We start from the raw sequence: 22,598 nt of genomic DNA on the forward strand, positions 1-22,598 counted from the left end.
CCTAGTCAGAGACATCAGTCAAGAAAGAGAAATAAAAGGCAACCATTTTGGAAAGAAGTAAAATTATATTTGCAGATGATCTTATGTGTAGAAAACCTTAAGTGTCCACAAAAAGAAACTTGTTAGAATAAATGAATTCAGCAAAGTAGCAGAATACAAAATCAACACAGAAAAATCAATTGCATTTCTATAAACTAACAATGTACAATACAAAATGGAAATTAAGAAAACAATTCCAAGGGCACTGGGTGGCTCAGTCAGTTAAGCATACAACTCATGATTTCAGATCAGGTAATAACCTCAGGGTTGTGGGTTTGAGCCCCATGTAGGGCTCCACGTTCAGTGGGAAGTCTGCTTCAGATCTCTCTCTCCCAGGGCCCCTCACCACCACCCCCTCTCTGTGCGCTTTCTCTCTCAGAATACATAAATAAATCTTTAAAAAAACACACACGCATAATTCCATTTACAATAGCATCAAAAAGAATAACATAGAAATAAACCAAGAAGTCAGAAGACTTATACACTGAAAATTACAAAAGGTTGCTGAAGGAAAGTAAAGAAGACAAAAATGAATGGAAAGATACTCTCTATTTCACAAACTGCAAGACTTAATATTGCTAAGAGGTAAATACTACTCAAAATGATCTACAGATTCAATGTGATCCCTATCAAAATCCCAATGACATTTTTTTTGCAGAAACAGAAAAATCTGTCCTAAAATTCATATGGAATCTCGAGGGACCTCATATAGCCAAAACAACCTTGAAGGAACAAAGTTAAAGCTCTTATACTTCCTGATTTCAAAGCTTACTACAAAATTACAGTAATCAAAACAGTGTGATACTGGTATAAAGACAGATGTATATACTAATGGAGTAGAATGGAGAGCCCAAAAGTAATCCTGTGGATGTATGATGGACTTATTTTCATCAAGGGTACCCAGACGATCCAATGGGAAAAGAATAGGCTTTGTTCAACAAATAATGTTGGGAAAATTGGATATCTACATGCAAAAGAATGAAGTTGGACTCTTATCTAATACCATACACCAAAAAATTAACTTAAAATGGATCAAAGATCTAAGTATAAGAAATAATATTTTAAAATTCTGAGAAGGGGCAGCCCCGGTGGCGCAGCGGTTGAGCACCGCCTGCAGCCCAGGGAATGATCCTGGAGTCCTGGGATCGAGTCCCACGTCAGGCTCTCTCCATGGAGCCTGCTTCTCCCTCTGCCTGTGTCTCTGCCTCTCTGTCTCTCTCTCTCTCTGCATCTCTATGAATAAATAAATAAAATCTTAAAAAAATAAAAATAAAATTCTGAGAAGAAAACATCAGATAAAAGCTTCATGACACTGGATTTGGCAATCATTTCTTGGATAGGACACAAAAAAGCACAAACGAGAAAAAAATAAGCATGTTGAACTTTATCAAAATTTAAAATGTTTGTGCATCAAAGGACACTATCAACAGAGTAAAATGACAACCCACAATATGAGTAAATCTTTAAAAAAATCTTTAAAAAAATGTTTTTAAATAAACTAAATAGAAAATACAATCATTTATAATACCATTAAAATACTGAATACTTAGAGATAAATCTGATAAAGCATGGGAAAGACCAATGTACCCCAAATTACAAAACACTGCTGAGAGGGGGACCTGGGTGGCTCAGTCTGTTAAGGGTCCAGCTCTTGATCTCAGCCCAGGTCTTTTTTTTTTTTTTTTAAGATTTTATTTATTTATTCATAAGAGACACACACAGAGAGAGAGGTAGGGACATAGGCAGAGGGAGAAGCAGGCTCCTCACGGGGAAGCCCAATGCAAGACTCAATCCCAGATTCCTGAAATGACGACCTGAGCCAAAGGGAGATGCTCAAATCACTGAGCCACCCAGGCATCCCTCAGCCCAGGTCTTTATCTCAGAGTCCTGAGCTCAAGCCCTGTGTAGGACAACAACAAAACAAAACAAAACAAAACATTGCCAAGAAATTAAATACCTAAACAAATATTGTGTTCATAATAAAAAATATGTTCATGGATCACAACATTCATTATTCCTAAGATGCCATTCTCCCCAAATGGATTCAATGTAATAATGTATTCAATAAAATATCAGCAGGCTTTTTTTTTTTTTGTAGAAATCAACAAGCTAATTAGAAAATTCACACAGAAATGCAAAAAGACCTAAAATAGCCAAAACAACATCGATAAAGAAAAATGTAAAAGGCTTATAGTGTTTGATTACAAGACTAACAGTAATCAAAACAGTGTGGTACTTCCAAAAAAGACAGATACATATATCAATGAAACAGAGTCCAGAAGTAAACCCACACATACAAAAACTGATTTTCACCAAAGTACAAAGCAATCTGGTAGAGAAAAGATACTCTTTTTAACAAATGGTAAGACAACTGGGTACGGTGACCTTGGACTAGGCACTATATTTTATATAGAAGCCAAAAGTATGATTCATTTTTAAAAAACTGATAGATTGAACTTCATCAAAATTAGGAAAAACACTGAAAAATGAAGATAAGTCACAGGCAATTTCTTAAAAAGCTAAATATATACTTACCATACAACTCAGCAATTAGAGTCTTAGGTATCTACTAAAGAGAAATGTATCTACTACTAAAGAGAAATGAAAGCATATGTTTACAGAAAGAGTTGAACACAAGTACAGGTAAATACATCGTGGTATATCCAATACAGTGGAATACTTTATGAGTAATAAAAAAAGAATTAACTGTTGATACATCCTACAATATGAATGAATCTTGAAATAATTATGTTGAGTGAAAGACAACTAGGTATCAATGATTTTGACAGAGTAGGTAGATACCAGCTGGTAGCAAAGATAGTGGTGAAAAGTGCTTACATAGTTTCCCACCTCCCAGGGCTATCAGATCAAGAACAGCAGTTGCAAACATGCATTCTCCTTTCTAGCCTGTATGTTCATTATATTTACACTGTGGTTTCGACTCTTACTGTCCTGTAGGGGAAGATGGTCGTGACAGTTCTGGTAAGAATCTTGTAGGATCAAAAACTCCCCCTCCCTACCAGTAGGAGTCCTTTAGATGACTGGAAACCACCTCAGTTCGAGACCACTCTATGACCCATAACTTATGCAAACATAAAAAGAAAAGACACTCTCCCTCCTCCTGTGTCTCTGCCTCTTTCTCTCTCATTCATAAAAAATAAATAAATAAATAAATAAATAAATAAATAAATAAATAAATCTTTAAAAAAAAAAAAGAAAAGACACCCCTAACTCCAGTGCAGTTACCCCCTATGGGCCTGCCTGCTCTCCCATCTTAAGAGTATACTGTTCTTAATAAACTGCTTTGTGCTTGCTAGTTTCCTTTGGCTGTCTTTAATTGGAGTGCTGACTCTCATACAAATGTTTTTTGGGAAACCCAAAAACCAAGATGACCTCCATTCACACAACACAGAATCTCCCATGGGTAACAATTTTAATAGCCTGTGCCACATCAATTGTCCTTTTCTTTCCTGTATCTTTCTCTCCTTTCTTAGATTGCAAATGTCTTGTTGACTTTAAAAAAAAAAAAAAATTAGATCTATTTTTCATTTGGCCCAAGAAACAGTCTTACAGTTTTGTGTCTATTTTAGAAAGCTAAACTCAAAAGATGAATCCTACAGTAAAAAATTGAAGCTAAAGAACTTGTGGGAAAAAGTTATATAAAAAGAGTTTGGTGGGATCCCTGGGTGGCTCAGTGGTTTGGCGCCTGCCTTTGGCCCAGGGCGCGATCCTGGAGTCCCTGTATCGAGTCCCGCGTCGGGCTCCCGGCATGGAGCCTGCTTCTCCCTCTGCCTGTGTCTCTGCCTCTCTCTCTCTCTAACACAAATAAATAAATAAATCTTAAAAAAAAAAAGAGTTTGGTGGCTTTACACTAAATGGTTTCAGTAATAAATAACAATTAGGGCAGAGTATGTAATTAGATTTTTTTTCCTGATTTTTAAAAATTTAAATAACAGGAAAGAATTATTTTGTTATTTCAATTTTCAGTAGTAACAAAATGTAGAGTCAATGAAAAGAGAGAATTGAAATATACAACAATAATACTAAATTGGAGAGGGGCAAAATTGTTTTGAGTGTTGCATCAGCATGGAATAAGGTAAAAATTACAAAGTAATACTAAATTTCTTTTTAAATGAAGTAGAGTTGATGTGCAATGTTACATTAGTTTCAGGCGAACACAATAATGCAACAATTCTATACTTTATACTATGCTCACCACAATTTTAGCTACCATTTGTCAGCACACAATGCTACTACATGCTATACCTTCCCTACCAGTACCTTTTATCCCCATGACTTATTCATTCCATAACTCCAAGCAAGTATCTCCCGCTCCCCTTCACCCATTTTGACTATCCCCCTCTGGTAACCACCAGTTTGTTCTTTGTATTTATGGGTGTTTCTTTTTGTTTATTCTTTTGTTTTTTAGATTCCACATATAAGTGAAACCATATGGTATTTATCTTTCTCCATCTGACTTAATACACTTAGCATAATACCCTCTAAGTCCATCCATGTTATTGCAAAAGGCAAGATCTCATTCATTCTTATAACTGAGTAACATATGTCACATCTTCTTTATCCATTTATCTATATCTATATCTATCTATATCTAATAGATGCTTGGGTTGCTTCCATATCTTGGCTATTGTAAGTAATGCTGCAATAAACACAGGAGTGCAGATATCTTTTCCTATTAGTGTTTTCATTTTCTTCAGGTAAATACTCAGTACTGGAATTACTGGGTCAGATGGTATTTCTATTTTTAGTTTTTTGAGGAATCTCCATTCTGGTTTTCACAGTGGTTGCACCAATTTACATTCCCAGCAATAGTGCAAGAGGGTTCCTTTTGCTCCACATTTTCAACACTTGTTATTTCTTCTCTTTTTGATTCTAGCCATTCTGACAAGCATAAGGTAGTATCTCCTTATGTTTTTTTTATTTGCATTTCCCTGATGATTAATGATGTTCAACATCTTTTCATGTGTTTGTTGACCATCTGTATGTATCCTTCTTTGGAAAAATGTCTATCCAGGTCCTCTGCCCATATTTTGATCAGATTCTTTGGGAGTTTTTTTGGTGTTGAGTTGTGTAAGTTCTTTATACATTTTGGATATTAACCCCTTGATGGATATATCATTTGCAAGTATCTTCTCCCATGCAGTAGGTTGTCTTTTCATTTTGTTGATGGTTCCCTTTGCTGTATGAAAGCTTTTTATTTTTATGTAGTCCCAAAAGTTCATTTTTACTTTGTTTCCCTTGCCTGAGGAGATATATCTAGGAAAATGTTCTAAGGCTGATGTCAATAAATTAGTGCCTATGCTTTCTTCCAGATTTATGGTTTCAGGTCTCACATTTAGGTCTTTAATCCATTTTAAGTTTATTTTTATGTATGGTATAAGAAAGTGGTCCAGTTTCATTCTTTTGCATGTAGCTGTTCAGTTTTCCCAGCATTGTTTATCAAACAGACTTTTCCCATTGCATAATTCTTGCAACCTTTGTCATAGATTGACTGACAATACAAACGTGGGCTTATTCCTGGGTTCCCTATTCATTTCCATTCATCACTCCTTTTTTTTTTCTTTCAATAAAAATAGCATTTTATTCCACTTCCTCCTGCCCTCCCTCCCCCTATGGCCTTCAGTACACTTTTCCCCTCCCATTCTCACAGCAACATTACAATCAGAAAAAAATAAATCTCAGGGGATGGAATTTCAGAGGAGAGAGGAGATTATGGGTACAAAATCAAATCACAATAGGTATTTTTCAAAATAGATTATTCCATTTAGTCATCATCTTCTCCCTTATCTTCAGGTTCTCTTTTTCAATTCTGACCCCTTTCTTCACCAACATCTTCATTTCCTCATTAACTACTTCCTAGTCATCATAACCCTCTTTACCCTCTTCTCCTTCTTCCTCCTCGTCTTCCACTATCTGATCATCTTCATCATATTCTTCCTCATCCTTATCATCATCCAGGTCCTCCACATAACCCTCAGCATCTGAGTCAGGGGTCTCCCTGTCCTCTCAGCTGTAGCCATCGAGATACATGAGCTGCAGGAGGAGCTTCAGGTTGGTTATGTCACAACTGAAAAGGTGTGAACTCTTGAGGTTTTCTAACTTTTCCAGTGGCTCTATTGTGCTGAGGTCTTTAATTTTGTTGCCACTTAAATTTAGATGCATGAAGTTCAGATGCTTTTCTGCTAATACTTCCAGCCCGCCCTGAGATCTCTGTTATCACTTGTTCAAGCTTCTAGGGTTTCTTTAGCAAATTTGTGACTGAAGTGAGGCCTACATTGATTATATTCCAGTTCTTCAAATTCATCTGTGAGGCCTTTGATTTTGCCTTCAATCAACTAGCAGTTGTCCAGGACAAGCTCTTCACATCAGAGGGTGTCCTGTTCCACAGCTCTAAATAAATCTATTTGTCCATGTCCATCTCTCACATTCTTTCTCTGGAAAGGCTCCAGTGCCCATAGAATTCAGTCAATCCATACCATACTATTTTGATCTGCAGGTTTGTAGCATTTGTTAAAATCTTGAATTATGATACCTCCAGCTTGGTTGTTCTTTCTCAAGATTGCTTTGGCTACCTAAGGTATTTTGTCATTGTATATCATTTTCAGTATTATTTGTCCTAGTTCTGTCAAAATGTTATGGGTATTTTGATAGAGATTGCAACAAATCTGTAGATTGCTTTGGGTAGTACGGACATTTTAACAATATTTTAATTTTTCCAATCCACAAGCATGGAATATCTTACCATTTGTTTGCGTCATCTTCTATTTTTTTCATCAATGTTTTATGGTTTTCAGAGTGTAGGTCTTTTATCTCTTTGGTTAAGTTTATTCCTAGGACAAACAGTGTATGTTCTCATTCATTTGGGGAATATAAATAATAGTGAAACGGAATATAAGGGAAGGGAGAAGAAATGTGTGGGAAATACCAGAAAGGGAGACAGAACATAAAGACTCCTAACTCTGGGAAACGAACTAGGGGTGGTGGAAGGGGAGGAGGGCGGATGAATGTGGGGGTGAATGGGTGACGGGCACTGAGGGGGACACTTGACGGGATGAGCACTGGGTGTTATTCTGTATGCTGGTAAATTGAACACCAATAAAAAATTAATTTATTAAAAAATAAAAATAAAAATAAAAATATATCTGGGATTAAAAAAAAGTTTATTCCTAGGTATTTTATTCTTTTTGATGTAATTGTAAATGCAATTTTTAACTTCTTTTTCTGCTACTTATTAGTGTATAGAAACACAACTCATTTCTGTGAATTAATTTTGTATCTTCCAACTTTACTGAATTCATTATTCCTTTTTTTTTTTAGATTTTATTTATTTATTCATAAGAGACCACAGAGAGGCAAAGACATAAGCAAAGAGAGAAGCAGATTCCCTGCGGGGATCCCAATGTAGGACTTGATCCTAGGACTCCAGGATCACTCCCTGAGCTGAAGGCAGACACTCAACCACTGAGCCAACCAGGCGTCCCTCATTTATTATTACTAATAGTTTTCTGATAATCTTTTTTTTTTTTTTTTTTTTTTGAGACAGAGAGTGGGCGGGGAGGCAGAATGAGGGGGAGAGAACCTTAAGATGGCTCCAGGCCCAGTGGAAAGCCCAATGTTGGTTTTGGTTTCACTATCCTGAGATCATGACATGAGTTGGACACTTAACTGACTGAGCCACCCAGATGCCTCTTGATAGAGTCTTTATATATTTTCTATGTATAGTTTCATTCATTTCTATGTAAAGTTTTACATATTTGCAAATAGTGACAATTTAACTTCTTCCTTACCAATATGGGCACCTTTTATTTTTCTTGTTTGACTGCTGTGGCTAGGACTTCCAGTAGCAACATTAGATTTTCAGAAGTCAAGAATACATATTTTGATCTGTGAAATAACCACTAAAAGAACAGTAAAAATCAGTTTACTGACCTATATATTCCCTATGAATAGCACCATCATTTTTGCAAAGAGGGAGAGTTATATCCTGATACAGATCACACTGACTTAAAACCAAAAAGTTATGTTTAGAAATTTAGAGAATGAAAAAAAAAAAAAAAAAAAAAAAGAAATTTAGAGAATGTAAGAGTTTATAAAACCATATCCAAAGAAGCCAACATACTGGTCTAAGTACAGAAAGAGAAAAACTGTACGGCAGAACATAAAAACTGCAAATATAATGTCTTTTGGTTTCTACATTTCCCTAGCAATCTTTCAAAATGATTTCCTTAACTTCTCTGCCCTATACATACAAAATCAACATTTCCTTTCTCTCAACTGCAAAACAAGCAGCATTAAAGCATTCTAAAACTGGAAATAGGGCAGTCCTGGTGGTGCAGCGGTTTAGCACCGCCTACAGCCTGGGGCATGATCCTGGAGACACTGGATCGGTCCCACGTCAGGCTCTCTGCATGGAGCCTGCTTCTCCCTCTGCCTGTGTCTCTGCCTCTCTCTCTCTCTCTCTCTCTCTCTCTCTCTCTCTCTCTCTGTGTCTCTATAAATAAATAAAATCTTTTAAAAAAAATTAAAATAAAACTGGAAATAACTGCATGCTAAAATAAGAAGAATGTGCCATTAATGGTGAAATAAGTGTTTTCGGGGGGGCACTCCCCATCTTCTCCAAGAAAGCACGATTGATTGGTATCAAACAGAATATGTGACTATTCTGTAATGGTATGGGACAATTAGCAACATCGTAGGGACAGTAATTCCTTGGGTTCGCCAATTTGTTACTACTCTATAAAAAGTACCCTTCAGGGGCTTAAAAACAAACAAACAACTAATTTCAATTGATCAATTTAGCACAGACAGCCTTCCTCAACACCAAATGTCCACACCCTAGTCCTGATTCTGTCTGCCCCCTTCCATGGCAGACTGGAACATGAGACCTCCTCTGTACCATTTGTAAGCTATATAAAAAAATCTCTGGGACCTGAAATAGAAAGCTAATAATACCATAAGTCGTTTATGACATATGAAACTACTTGGTGGAAAAATACAAGTCATCCCTTACCAATGAACCTTCAAGTAGCAGTTCTTTGCAGTCCCTAAAACTCTGGTAAATTCATATGTCTTATGTTCCAATAATTTAACTTTGTAATTATTTATATATCAATCTCTTTGAAGAGATAAACAGATACCTTCCTAAAAGGATAGCACTTGTATCCTCTACCTCAACTCCCACTGACAACCAAAGAATCAGCACCTTTACACTCCTGCTGGCTGCTTTCTTACGTTAGTAACTTGACGTGTTAAATGGTCTTGAGTTTCCACATGCCCTATATCTGAAAGTTCAAAATCAAATCATATAGAAATATTTCCAAAATCCCTCCTCCTTTTAGAGAGATTTTTATAATTTTATAATGCTCCATTGATAAAGAAAGCTACCTAACAAAGCTAACCTAAAACATAACCTACAAAACAGTCTAATGGTAGAAAATTCTGTTGATTGATAAGTAATAAAAACAGATTTCATTATCTGCTCTGGAGTTAAGATCAATACGAGCAGCTCTCCCACTGTGTACCCCAAGCTGGCAGCCTAAATGAGGGCAGAACACCAACTGCCACTGTCCTCATACCAGAACTCTCCATGGTTTCTAGCTGATTCTCTCTGACCCCAAAGGACTTTATATTAACTCATCTGATCCTTCTAACACTGCCAATATAAACTGAAGGGACATCTAGACTCTGCCTCATGAGTACTGGTCCCTTTCAGGCAGCCTAAACACCTTGTGCAGTAGGTAAATACAATGTTCTGCCAATAAAACCAATTTAAGGATTTGATGTTCATAAAGATGTTATATTGTAAGGATCTGTAATAACTTCTACAACACTATCACTACAAAATATTTATTTTCTTCAAATTATAACAAATTCTGTTTTAAAAATAACAGTTTTATAAAAGCAGGAAATTAAGCATTCAGTGTTACAATATTGTACTTATCTAAAAAGTAACCAAACAACTTATAATCACAAAGGGTATTCCATAAAAATGTTATGTAAATTTAGCTCAGTAACCCAAATATTAGAGCATCTACTATTATTAATAAAACAGGTACTCTTAGCCTAAATAAAACAGACAAAAATATTTGCATTCATGCAGCTTACATTCTAACACAGGAGATACATAAAACAAATAAAGCACGTAGTATGTTAGTATGTTGTGTAGTGATAAGAACTATGGATAAAATTTAAATCCGGAAAGGCAGTATGATGTGGAGAGGATGGAAATGGCAGCCACAAGTAAAGTACTCAAGAAAGGAATCCCTGAGAGATGGTGACATTCGAGAAAGAAGAGAACAAGCCATGTACCTAACTGGGAAAAAGCATGCAGTGCAAAGGAAAAGAACAAAATACAGAAAGGTCCTGAGGTGAGAATGCTCAAGGATAATGTTCAAGGAAGAGAAAGAACATGGGGTGCCTGGGTGGCTTAGTTAATGTCCAACTCTAGATTTCAGTTCAGTGATGATCTCAGGGTTGTGAGATCAAGCCCGGTGTTGGGTTCTGCTGAGCCTTAGGATTCTCTCTCTCCCTCTCTCTTTCTCCTTTCCCCACCTGCTCACTCTTGCTTGTGCACACGCTCACACTCTCTAAGAAAAGTGTGTGTGACTGGTGTAGAATAAACCAAGAGTAAACCAGATGAAATCAGAACGTAACAGGAAGCCAGATCATGTAGAATGTTAGAGGCCATGGTAAGATTTTTTTATTTTCCCCTAAAGAAAAAGGAAAGTCATTAGAGGTTTCTGAGCAACCATGCTGAAAGCATACTGAAAAAGGCAAGGGTAGAAACAGGGAGACCAACAGATAGGTATAAAGAAATGAAAGTGACTTGGACCCGAGTGAAGACTGAAAGAAAAAAATTGGGGGAAGAAATTCAGGAACTCCATTTTAGACATGTAAAATTCTAGGTGCCTATTAGACATCCAGTAGGCTGCAAGGTATCAGTCTGGAAATAAGGGAGGATGCCTGGGATAAAGATTTGAAATTATTAATGAATTTATGCTATGCATTAGACTGAACATCACCAAGGGAGTCAGAATATATAGGAAAGAAAAAACGTCTAAGGAATAAGTACTAGAGAATCCCAGCACTAATTGGATAGGAAGGAAGATAAGAAGAGCCAGCAAAAGAATTAAAGAATGACCAGTGTGGTGAGAGGAAAACCAGAGAAGAGAATGTTCTGGAAACCAAACAAAGAAAGAATTTTTAGAAAGCAATCAGTGATCTGTCAATAAGATAAAGACCACTGAATTAAGTGACATAGAAGTCACCTGTGACCTTAATGAGCTGTTTTACTACTATCATATAAGAAAACACATAATACCTGTAAAGCTTTATATTCCTTTTGAAGATCTTTTATTTTATTCTGTTGCTGGCAAACCCTATTTAGAGATTCATCCTCCAATTCACCAATTTTGGATTTCACACTCTCCATAATATGTTCCAAGTCATTAGCTCGTTGTTCCTGATCGGCTGCTCGGCTTTGCTCTAGCTGAAGTTCATTTCTAAAAACAGACACACGATTTCTTCCCTTAGTATAGAAGGAAATCACATTAACAAACATACTCATCTAACAACATAACGAATTTCTAAAATTTCATTGCATTGTTAAAATTTCTGTCATATAACACAAACCAATGGAAGAAATACAAGGCACTCTTACATATCTAAGCTAAGCTATTACTGAAAGATTTACCTACTAAAAATATTTTTTAAACTTAATATTTAGTCAAAATAGAAAATTAAAGTTCAAGATTCAAGGCATTATTTTTAGAATGCATACCACTGGTATACAAACAATTCAAAAGAGAATTCTGTTTTCTTACTTAAGCTGCTGATTAGTTTCTATGAGCTCCTGGATCATGTTCTGTTGACGTGTTGTTTCCTCCACCAATGTTTTCAAATTCTGCCTCATCCTTTGTGATGACTGTTTATCAAAAACGATGAGATCTATATTTTTTGAATATAATACAGATAGTAAAAATCAAAGGCAAAAAATTTTAAGATAAAAATTAGTTTTAAAAGGAAAAAGAATTTTTTTACCATAATGAGAAAGGATAGGATCTAGCGAGAATAGGATTTGATTACCTTTAAGATCAGTTCTTTTGACTAGAGATAAAGGCTGTAAGCCATGCATCATCAACAGCACATTTATGCTTTCCCATTCTGCTTCTTCCTGCTGTAATTACAAGGAGAGAAGGATCAACTTCAATATATAAAGTGAAGAAACACCCTCTCAAATATAATTTCCTTGTTTACAAAATAATGGAACTTTTTCTCCAAAGTTTCTTAATATGAATTTTTTATGCACACATGATGATTAAAATTAAAACAAATGTCTAACAAAATTAGCAGATCAAAAAGAATGCAAATAAGCACAAATAATAAAGCACATTATATAATTCCATACTCATACATATAGGCTGTAATGGATAAATTGAAACAAAAATACCAACCAAAAAACACCTTGTAATTTCAGTGAACCAAACAAACCTTAGGGCTTTTTTTGCTTAACCAAAATCACACCAGGCCCTACTCAAAAGAAACAGCTGCAAGGCGCCTGGGTGGCTCAGCTGGTTAAGCATCTGACTCTAGCTCAGGTCATGATCTCAGGATCATGGTATCAAACCCATGTCAGGCTCTGTGCTCAGTGTGGAGTCTGCTTCTCTCTCTCCTTCTGACCCTACTACCCCTGCTTGTGTGCAGGCTCTTGCTCTTTCTCAAATAAATAAAATCTTAAAAAAAAAAAAAAGTTTGACCAAAGTTTAAAGAAAGAAAAGAAACAGCTGCCAATTAGGTCATATTAACTGAACAGTAAATTAAATGCAAGTCACACAGAAACAAGTACCACTTAATGAATAAGGTCACCAAAAAAAATCAAAATGCCTGAATAGTCAAAGCCAATGATATAGATAGTCCCTTGTATAATGGACAAGGTCTAACTATAAAAAGGAGTCTGTCCATCTAAGTAACTGATTCTAGTAGAGTCACTCTGAAAGATATTCTCAAGTTTTGTATCCCTGATTCTAAATACCTATTCGTACCATAAACCTGAGAGGGGGGCCCTAACTCTCTAAATTAAGTAAATAAAAACAATAATAGGAAGAAAAGGTAGTAAGAATATACAATACAGATAAGAATAAAAATAAAAAAATAAAAAAAATTTAAAAAAATAAAAATAGAGATGATTTTTTAGATATTTAAACCCATGATATTAAGTCTTTTAATGTAAATACAATGATCTAATTTGAAATCACTGTGTGAAGTTAATTTACTTGCTTTTTAAGTTATTTGAGTATATTTGAAAAGGTAATCTGAGTGAATTTACAATGTTTAAGTGCTTGAAAAATATAATTTATAAAATAGTTTTTTTTACTAGTGATATAGTATTAAATATTGTAATAGCTTAAAGATTAATATAGACAAAGTACATATAAAATACTACTCTCCACATTCAAATGCCCCCAAACATTAAGCTCTCTACTGGTATGACTACAATAGCACTATTACTAACAGCACCAAATCTTTCCTTTTGACTGCTGACTTTCTTCACCTTCTTTATCCCTTCCACACTTCTCCTCCTACAATCTTTTCCCTTATTTATGTTGTTGGTCACAAAGATTCATGATCCAGAATTAAAATTACTGAAGCTATCTGCTTTAGGAACCAAAATCTATGTGGGCATCTCAGTGGCTATCTACTATGACTCATAAAAACCAAGTACTCTGTAAATAATGCCACACATTTTGAATGATCAAATTATATATATATATATATAATTATATAGTTATTATATATTATTATATATATTATTCAAAATATATATATAATATTTCAAGTTTACCTGTTTTTCAGTCATGAGTCTGTTTAATGATTTACTGGACTCCTAGGCTTTAGGGGCTGCTGGAGATATAGTATCTTTTGTTAAATCAGAAGAAGTAGATTGGCAATAAAAAATATTCACGTTGCCTAAATGAGAAAAGAAAAAGTTCAATAGGTGTCAAAGAAAATTATATTTAAAAGAATGGATAACCCTTAGGCAATTTGAGCATTCCTGTGTCAAAACTTGTATGACTTCCTAGAAAGCTGATTTTAAGAATCATTAGAATAAATCCTATCTTATAATGTTCTCCTCTAGAAATAAAACATTATGAGTTTTACACACACACACACAGAACTGTTTGTTTTAATTAGATATGTACAAAGCACATGCTGCTAATAAATAAACTGCTATCTTGTGGAAGCTGCTTCTTGAAGCCAAAAGAACTATACCTGACCCAAAGTTACAGGCCAGTCTAACAATTCACTGGACTAACTCCAAGGGTAAATGCAGTGCCACTTGCTTAGGTAGTCTTTATTTCTAAGTAGATCAGAGGCTAGCAACAAAGAATTCTGTGTGACTGGCAGACACAAAAGTTTATATTCAGTCTACCCTACCATTACTTCTTCTTATCATCTAAGACTTTATCATCCTATAGGGAAATTTGGATTCTTTGGTATGTAGATATAATTCCTCCTTTCAAGAAGCACAATCATACACATTCATTAGCAGCAGGAACTTTTAGATCTTGAGAGGACCTTGTATAGTGTTTAATCCAAAATCTCTAGCTGTTCATAGCTGGCAGAGCAGCATATGAGAGAGTTGTACCAAGACATCAGGTACTATAACCATCTGAATCCCAGAAAAGTGAAATGATCTTCTCAGAATTACTAAGGAAAAAGGTAGGCCTCTTCACTGCCAGGTAGTATTTCTTCCAAAGCACCTTCCTACCCTTTTATGTCTGTTTCAGATAGTGAAATCCAACTAAACAATTTACCAGTCACCCTTAAGTCTGATCTACAGGGTGCAGTCTTTCTACCTTATTTTCAGATAAACCCAATAACATGTTACAAATTCCCAAATTCTGCCACTTTTGTGCTTAATGTCATACTATCTCTCCCCTGTAAGCTTTGGTCTCTTTAACAACTCAACCACCCCTACTATGGTAACCCATCCTGCTTTTACAAACCGTTCACCTAGTTTTAATTTCTCCTAGGCTTTAGGGGCTGCTGGAGATACAGTATCTTTTGTTAAATCAGAAGAAGTAGATTGGCAATAAAAAATATTCACGTTGCCTAACTGTATTAGAGAAATTTAGAGAAATTTTTAGAAATATACAAAAATAGGGGGATCCCTGGGTGGCTCAGCGGTTTAGCGCCTGCCTTTGGCCCAGAGCGCGATCCTGGAGTCCAGGGATCGAGTCCGGCGTCGGGCTCCCGACATGGAGCCTGTTTCTCCCTCCTCCTGTGTCTCTACCTCTCTCTCTCTCTCTCTCTCTATGTCTATCATAAATAAATAAATATTAAAAAAACCAAACAAACAAAAAAGAAATATACAAAAATAAATAAATAAATGTAAATTTAGAGAAATTTTTAGAAATATACAAAAATAGAGAAAGTATAATAAATCCACGAATACAGCTTCAATGAAAGCCAAGATTCTTCCATTCTTATTTCATTTCTTCAATGTTTAGATTTCAGTATACATCTTTAACAAATACAAATTTGTTTTAAACATAACTTCCAAAATTGTCACACCAAATAAAATTAACAATTTATCATCACTTAATACCTAGTCCAGGTTCAATATTCCTCAAAATATCTTAAAAATGTCTTTTTTTTTTTCAAATCAGGATCCAAACAATGTCCAAATGTAGCACTCTAAAGTTTCTTTTAATCTATAGCAGTCCTTCCCCTCTTTTTTTTAACATGCATTTTTTTGTTGTTGAATAATAGGCCATCTGTCTTGTCAAACTACTCTTTTTTTTTTTAATTTTTATTTATTTATGATAGTCACAGAGAGAGAGAGAGAGAGGCAGAGACATAGGCAGAAGGAGAAGCAGGCTCTATGCACCGGGAGCCCGATGTGGGACTCGACCCCGGGTCTCCAGGATCACGCCCTGGGCCAAAGGCAGGCGCCAAACCACTGCGCCACCCAGGGATCCCTCAAACTACTCTTATTTCAGATTTGGCTTACTGTGTTTTTGTATTTAACATACTTTTCCATCCTCTATATTTCTGATAAGCTGGTTACATCTAGAGGCCTTATTAGATTCAGGTTCAGGGGGATCCCTGGGTGGCTCAGCAGTTTAGCGCCTGCCTTTGGCCCAGGGTGTGATTCTGGAGTCCCAGGATCAAGTCCCACATCGGGCTCCCTGCATGGAGCCTGCTTCTCCCTCTGCCTGTGTCTCTACCTCTCTCTCTTTCTCTCTCTGTGTCTCTCATGAATAAATAAATAAAATCTTAAAAAAAAAAAAAAAAAGATTCAGGTTCAGTATTTTCTGGCAAGAACACTTCACAAGTGGTGCTGTGTTTATCCTATTCTATTACTATCAAGAGTCAGTCAGAATTTTAAAGTGGGAAGAATACACCCTTGTAGACTAGACATAAGGTTGGTAGACCAGACATAAGGGTGGTATGATACTCCCCCAAAGAGTGTGGAGTATATTCTGACAATCTTCCTAACTACCACACTGGACCACTCTCAAATTGTCATAATGTCACCTCTCTCCAGATTCAAGGTCTGGCCACTCTTATCCTACTCTTCACTTAGTTAATTCATACCTGACCTTCAGATCCTGGCTCAGATTTCTTTCTTCAGGGAAAACTCCCCTGATCCCATGACTAGATCAGGTCCTCTTGTTATATGTTCTTGTAGCACTAGAAAGAATAAAGTATAGAGGTTTAGCTCAGACTCAGATGGCCTGAGTGACTACTAGCTTAACTATTTATTAAACTGTATGACATGGACAAACTCATTAACCTCTTTGAGCATTGATTTCTTCATCTATAAAAGAGAGGACACAGTAATACTTACACCTCATGGGTTAAATTAAGTCAGACAACATGTAGAAAGTACTTAGAATGAGATAGCTGGCATATAGAAACTTATAGATAAGTGGTAGCTATTATATAAAAAGTATGCTCAACAAAATGGATCTTACCTAATCATACCATGGTATGTTGTTTAGATGCTTAGCTATTTTCTACAAATTACTCAAATAATTACCTAACATACACTGTTTTTACTTAAGTATGTTTAGGTAAGACTAAATTCCATGAGATAAGTAGTCGACTTTTGGTGATGGTGGAGTAGGTAGCTCTGTCTCCAAAGTCAATGAAAAAAGTTAAATAAAATACATTCAATTTGAGGCATGTGGCTGGCTCATACAGTAGAGCTTACAGCTCTTTATCTCAGGGTCATGAGACTGAGCCCCATGTTGAGGGTAGAGATTACTTATAATTAAAATATATATATATATATATATATATATATATATATATATATATATATATATATATATAAAATTCTTTTTCTTACAAATTAAAGAACACAATAATAAGGAATTACCAGGCAAAAAAATCAAGGAGAACCCATTTTTTCCCTAAAGGCTTTTGGCAATCCAAAGAAAAAGCTGTGAGAATGAGTGCTAAGGATTAACACTTCCCACCACCCCCCCGCGCCCCACCCTCATTTAAAGTTGTTACCTATAAGGGCTACAATGCTCAGGATAAGAGTTAACTAGAAGTAAACCACTTGTCCCATTAACTGAAACCTGGTTTCCTCTCCTCTAAGTCAAGAAGGTCCCAAATTAAAAGTGCTTCTGAAGGGTGCCTGGGTGGCTCAGTCAGTTAAGCATTGCCTTCTGCTCAGATGGTGATCTCAGGGTCCTGAGATTGAGCCCTGTTTTGGGCTCCCTGCTCAGTGGGGAATCTACTTCTCCCTCTCTCTCTGCCCCTCCCCCTTGCTTGTACTCACTCGTGCTCTTTCTCAAATAAATAAAATCTTTAAAACAAAACTTCCATGCACCTAGCAGAAGCAAAGAAAGACATAAATCAACCGATGAAAGACCTAAATCCATGATTCTAGAAGCCCAGCAAATTGCAAACAAAATAGAAAAAAAAATTACACCTAGGCACATCATACCAAAGTACAGAAAAACAAAGAGAAAATCTTAAAAGAAATTACAGAAAAAAGATTATCTTCAAAGGAGCGAGAGCTGAAACATCAGCTAAATTCTCAGCAGTAATAATGGAAACTAATAGTGGACTAATATACTCAATGTGCTGAAAGAAAATAACTGCCAATCTAAAATTTTAAATCTAAGGGCGCTTAGGTGGCTCAGTTGGTTAAGTATTTGTCTTCGGCTCAGGTCATGATCCCAGGGCCCTGGGACTGAGCCCTGCTTGGCAAGGAGTCTGCTTCTCCCTCTTCCTGCTGCTCCCCCTGCTTGTGCTCTCTCCTTATCTCTACCTTTGTCAAATAAATAAATAAAATCTTAAAAAATAAAATTAAAAAAATGTTCAACTGCCACAACTTTTTAAAAATTAATTAATTGAATTCTAAATCTAGTGAAAATATCCATTAATAATAAAGGCATAAGACATTTTCAAACAAAACAAATCTGACAGATCTATACTATAAAAAATTCTAAAGGAGATTCTCATGCAAGAGATTCCTTGATTAAAAAGAAATATAGAAAGGAATAAAAAGCAAAGAAATGAATACTGTAAACACTGAGCACATAAAATAAAGTCTTGTGAAGATTAAAAAAATATAGCTAAAATACACAATAACAAAATGTGTTACCTGGGAATCAGGTAAATAGAGTAACAGTGTTCTAATTTTGTTTATAATTTAAGTGGAAGATAAAAGTATCTCTTAATATCGGGTATTTTGCAAATTAAGGATGTTTGAGAATTTCCAAAATAGCCACTGAAGAACAGAACTCAAGTGTGTAATTTCCTAACAAAGAAAAAAAAAGGAACTATAGGATTAATAAAAATAAATCTAAAAGGAGAGAAACAAACAGAAAACAAATGGAACAAAAGAAATATAGATTTAAACTCCCATCAGTAATTATATTAAATGTAAATAGATTAAATGCTCCAGTTAAAGAAGACCATCAAGTTGGCTTAAAAAAAAAATCAAACTATATCTTTTTGAAGGAAAAAAGATAATATATTAAAAAACCATATAAAATATAAACATACAAAATGGTAAAGGCAAAAGTACAAAGAAAGGATTGATGGCATGGTAACAGCAAAATTCTTTAATCTCTGAATCCCTATATTAAAATAAAAGCAACTGGGTAACAAAGAAAAGAACCTCAAAGAATAGTATTTGCATCAAAACATAGTGACAGGGGCAGCCTAGGTGGCTCAGCGGTTTAGCGCCGCCATCAGTCCAGAGCCTGATCCTGGAGACCTGGGATCCAGTCCCGCGTCGGGCTCCCTGCATGGAGCCTGCTTCTCCCTCTGCCTGTGTCTCTGCCTCTCTCTCTCTGTCTCTCATGAATAAATAAATAAAATCTTTTAAAAAGTAAAAAACAACAACAAAACATAGTGACAAAGTATTCCCCCCACACATCAAAATATAAGTGAGTGGGAAAAAAATCACTAAGGATGCAAGAACTGCAGGATGATGGCATCTGTGCAAGAAAAAAAAAAAAAACACAAAAAACCAACTGGCAATATTTAAAAGTTATAAAAACAGGAGGATTCCCAACCATTAGTATTCACTAAAATTCACTATTGCACTAATATGAAAACAAGTGAATCTGGAAGGGCTTCTGCCCTTGTGCCATAAGAAGGACTGCAGCTGCTAGACTCCTATAAACATTCAAAATTAACATGCTAGAGCTCCATGACAGGGCCCACAGTTAAAAGATACTTCTGGGTATGGAACTAAAATTGAGCAAGACAGGGTCAAGAGAGAGGAAGGGAAAGTTGAGACCAAAGTGGGTTGGTAACAGACCCAGGAAAGCTCAGAAAACAAACTGCCATATTTTTTAACACAACACAAAGAAACAGAAGAAGTCTGAGAAATCAGAAAGGCTTTCCTGAATTCTGTCCCACTGTAAAAGTTCAGGAAAAGAGGATTGTGGAGAAATTGCAGAATAAAAAGTACCAGGAATGTGCCTCCCCATCTAGACAACAATTGCACTGGCAGGTTCTGTCTCAAGTAACTATTTTGGAACTCTGTGGACTCTATCGAGGTTTGCAAATTCCAGGGAAACCTAAAATGATAATTTGTGGTTAATTTCAATTTTAGCTCTTAGCACAGTAACACTTACCCATTCTCAATCCCCATTCCTAAAACCGGCAGCTGTGTTTAGCATACCAGGAGCAGCTTGCACCCAGTCTGTACAGATCAGGGTAAGCAAAAGAAGCCTTTGCTCCAAATATCAGGGTTCTGTGACCTGATTAGTTATTACTGCTTCTCACCTCAAAGGAGCAAAGAAGCTAAAGTGACTACTAGGAAACTTAAAGAGCCATTGTCCTTTTCTCCCCTTCATTGTTCTGTCTTGCCCTTTTTGGGACCCAGACACTAAAGACTACACATTTAAAAGCAAATGCATATAGGGGAAATTAGAAAGTTACTACATATGCTGAGGGAAAGGTGCAGGTTGGAAAAAACCTGAGAAGACCTTAAGTGTACACCTCAGGTTGATCTTTGGCACAGAGAGCCTACAACAATCAAAAACAAAAACACAAGCAAAACCCAGTAAACCTTGGTGAAGAAGATTCTGATTTTCAGAATCATCACATTATTAGATTCAAATGTCCAGTTTCCAAAAAAAAGTAACAAACATGCAAAGCATCAGGAAAGTATGGCATATACAAAGGAAAAAAAAAACCAACAAGAAAATATTTTCTATCCCTGGGCCAGAAAGAAAAAATAGAATTGATGGTAGATCTACTAGACAAAGACTTTAAAACCACCATCTTAAAGAATTAAAGAAAGAGGGACTACTAGGTGGCTCAGCGGTTGAGCATCTGCTTTTGGCTCAGGGCGGGATCCTATGGTCCTGGGATCGAGTCCCACATTGGGCTCCCTGCAAGGAGCCTGCTTCTCACACTGCCTATGTCTCTGCCTCTTTCTCTTTCTCTCTACCTGTGTCTCCCATGAATAAATAAATAATTTTAAAAAAAAAGAACTAAAGGAAGATGTGCAAACAAATTTATATGAATAAATTTAATTATCAATAAAGAGATGAAAAACCTAAAAAGAAATAAGAAAGAAGGGCATCTGGGTGGCTCAGTCCATTGGGCATCTGATTCTTGGTTTTGGCTCAGGTCATGATCTCATGGGTCACAGGACTGAGCCCTATGTTGAGTTCCCCATTCAGTGGGGAATCTGCTGGAAAGATTCTCTCTTCCTGCCCTTCCCCCCCCCCCCCATTCTCTGTCTCTAAAATAAATAAATAAAAATCTCAAAAGAAAATAAGGGTAGGGAAAGAAAAATAAGATAAAAACAGAGAGTGAGGAAAACCATAAGAGACTCTTAACTACAGGAAACAAACTGAGGATTCCTGGCGGGGGGGCGGGGGGGTGGGGGGATGAGGTACCTGAATGATGAGCATTAAGGAGGGCACTTGATGTAATGAGCATTGGGTGTTATATGCAACTGATGAATCCTTAAATTCTACCCCTGAAACTAATATATACTATATGTTAACTAAATTGGATTTAAATTTTTTAAAATTTTTTTAAAGAAAAAAATCATAAAGGGCAATAATTGAAATAAAAAATTCACTAGAAGGGCATGCCTGGGTGGCTCAGTAGTTGAGCATCTGTCGTGATCCCAGGGTCCAGGGATCAGTCCCACATCAGGCTCCCTGCAGGGAGCCTGCTTCTCTCTCTGCCTATGTCTCTGCCTCTCTGTGTCTCTCATGAGTAAATAAATAAAATCTTTAAAAAAGAAAAGAAAAGAAAAATCACTAGAAGCAATCAAAGGAAGATTTGAGCAGACAAAAGAAATAATTTCCATTTCCCTATCTTCAAACTTACTGATAAACCTAGAGAACAGTGCCTAAGGGATATCACCAAGCTGGCCAATATAAAAACTATGGGAGAAAAAGAGAAAAGAGTGACAGAGAGAATAAAGAAATAATGGCTGAAAACATCCCAAATTTTTTGAAAGACACAAATACATACCTTCAATAAGTTCAAAGAACTCCAAGTAAGATAAACTTAAAAAAGAACCACATCAAATTTCTGAAAGACAAAGAACCTTGAAAGCAGCAAACATGAAGTCACCCATCACATACAAGAGATTCTCAATAAGATAACCTGTAGATTTTTCATCTGAAACTTTAGAGGCCAGAAGGTATATAGAATATGATATATTCTAAGAGTTAACAGAAAGAAACCATCAGTCAAGAATCCTGTATCTGGGGGCGCCTGGGTGGCTAAGTAGGATTGAACATCTGAATCTTGGTTTCAGCTCGAGTCATGATATCAGGGTCCTTGGACTGAGCCCTACGCTGGGTTCCTTGCTCAGGGGGGATCTGCTTCTCCCTCTCCTCCCCCTCTCATCACTCTTCCCTCTTAAATAAATAAATAAAATCTTTAAAAAAATATCCTGTATCTTGCAAAACTGTCCTTCAAAAGTAAGGAAGAAATTAAGTCATTCCTAAGTTAGAGAAAAGTTAAAGGAGGTCATTCCCATTGGATGTCTCCAACAAGAAATGCTAAAAGGAATCCTACAGGTTGAAATG

At 36.1% G+C, this 22,598-nt stretch overlaps 1 protein-coding gene and 1 pseudogene across 5 annotated transcripts in view; both read right to left on the reverse strand.

Moving 5' to 3' along the window:
• The window catches only part of CEP70 (centrosomal protein 70), an 84,055-nt gene that overhangs the window by 42,678 nt on the left and 18,779 nt on the right, over nt 1-22,598 (reverse strand). For 2 of the 5 annotated variants that reach the window (XM_041734515.1, XM_041734511.1), the window contains exons 3-7: nt 16,660-16,755; nt 13,901-14,025; nt 12,145-12,235; nt 11,883-12,006; nt 11,381-11,561 (exon numbers count right to left, since the gene is read on the reverse strand). In XM_041734515.1, the coding sequence (XP_041590449.1) occupies nt 11,381-11,561; nt 11,883-12,006; nt 12,145-12,235; nt 13,901-13,915 (411 nt within the window). In that variant the 5' untranslated portion in view covers nt 13,916-14,025; nt 16,660-16,755. The remainder of the gene's footprint in view (nt 1-11,380; nt 11,562-11,882; nt 12,007-12,144; nt 12,236-13,900; nt 14,026-16,659; nt 16,756-22,598) is intronic. The other 3 variants (XM_041734512.1, XM_041734514.1, XM_041734513.1) reach the window with 3 other exon arrangements.
• LOC121478993 lies at nt 5,825-6,478 on the reverse strand (annotated as a pseudogene).

Source organism: Vulpes lagopus, chromosome 19 (genome assembly GCF_018345385.1).
Source record: "Vulpes lagopus strain Blue_001 chromosome 19, ASM1834538v1, whole genome shotgun sequence".
Classification (NCBI taxonomy): Eukaryota; Metazoa; Chordata; class Mammalia; order Carnivora; family Canidae; genus Vulpes; species Vulpes lagopus.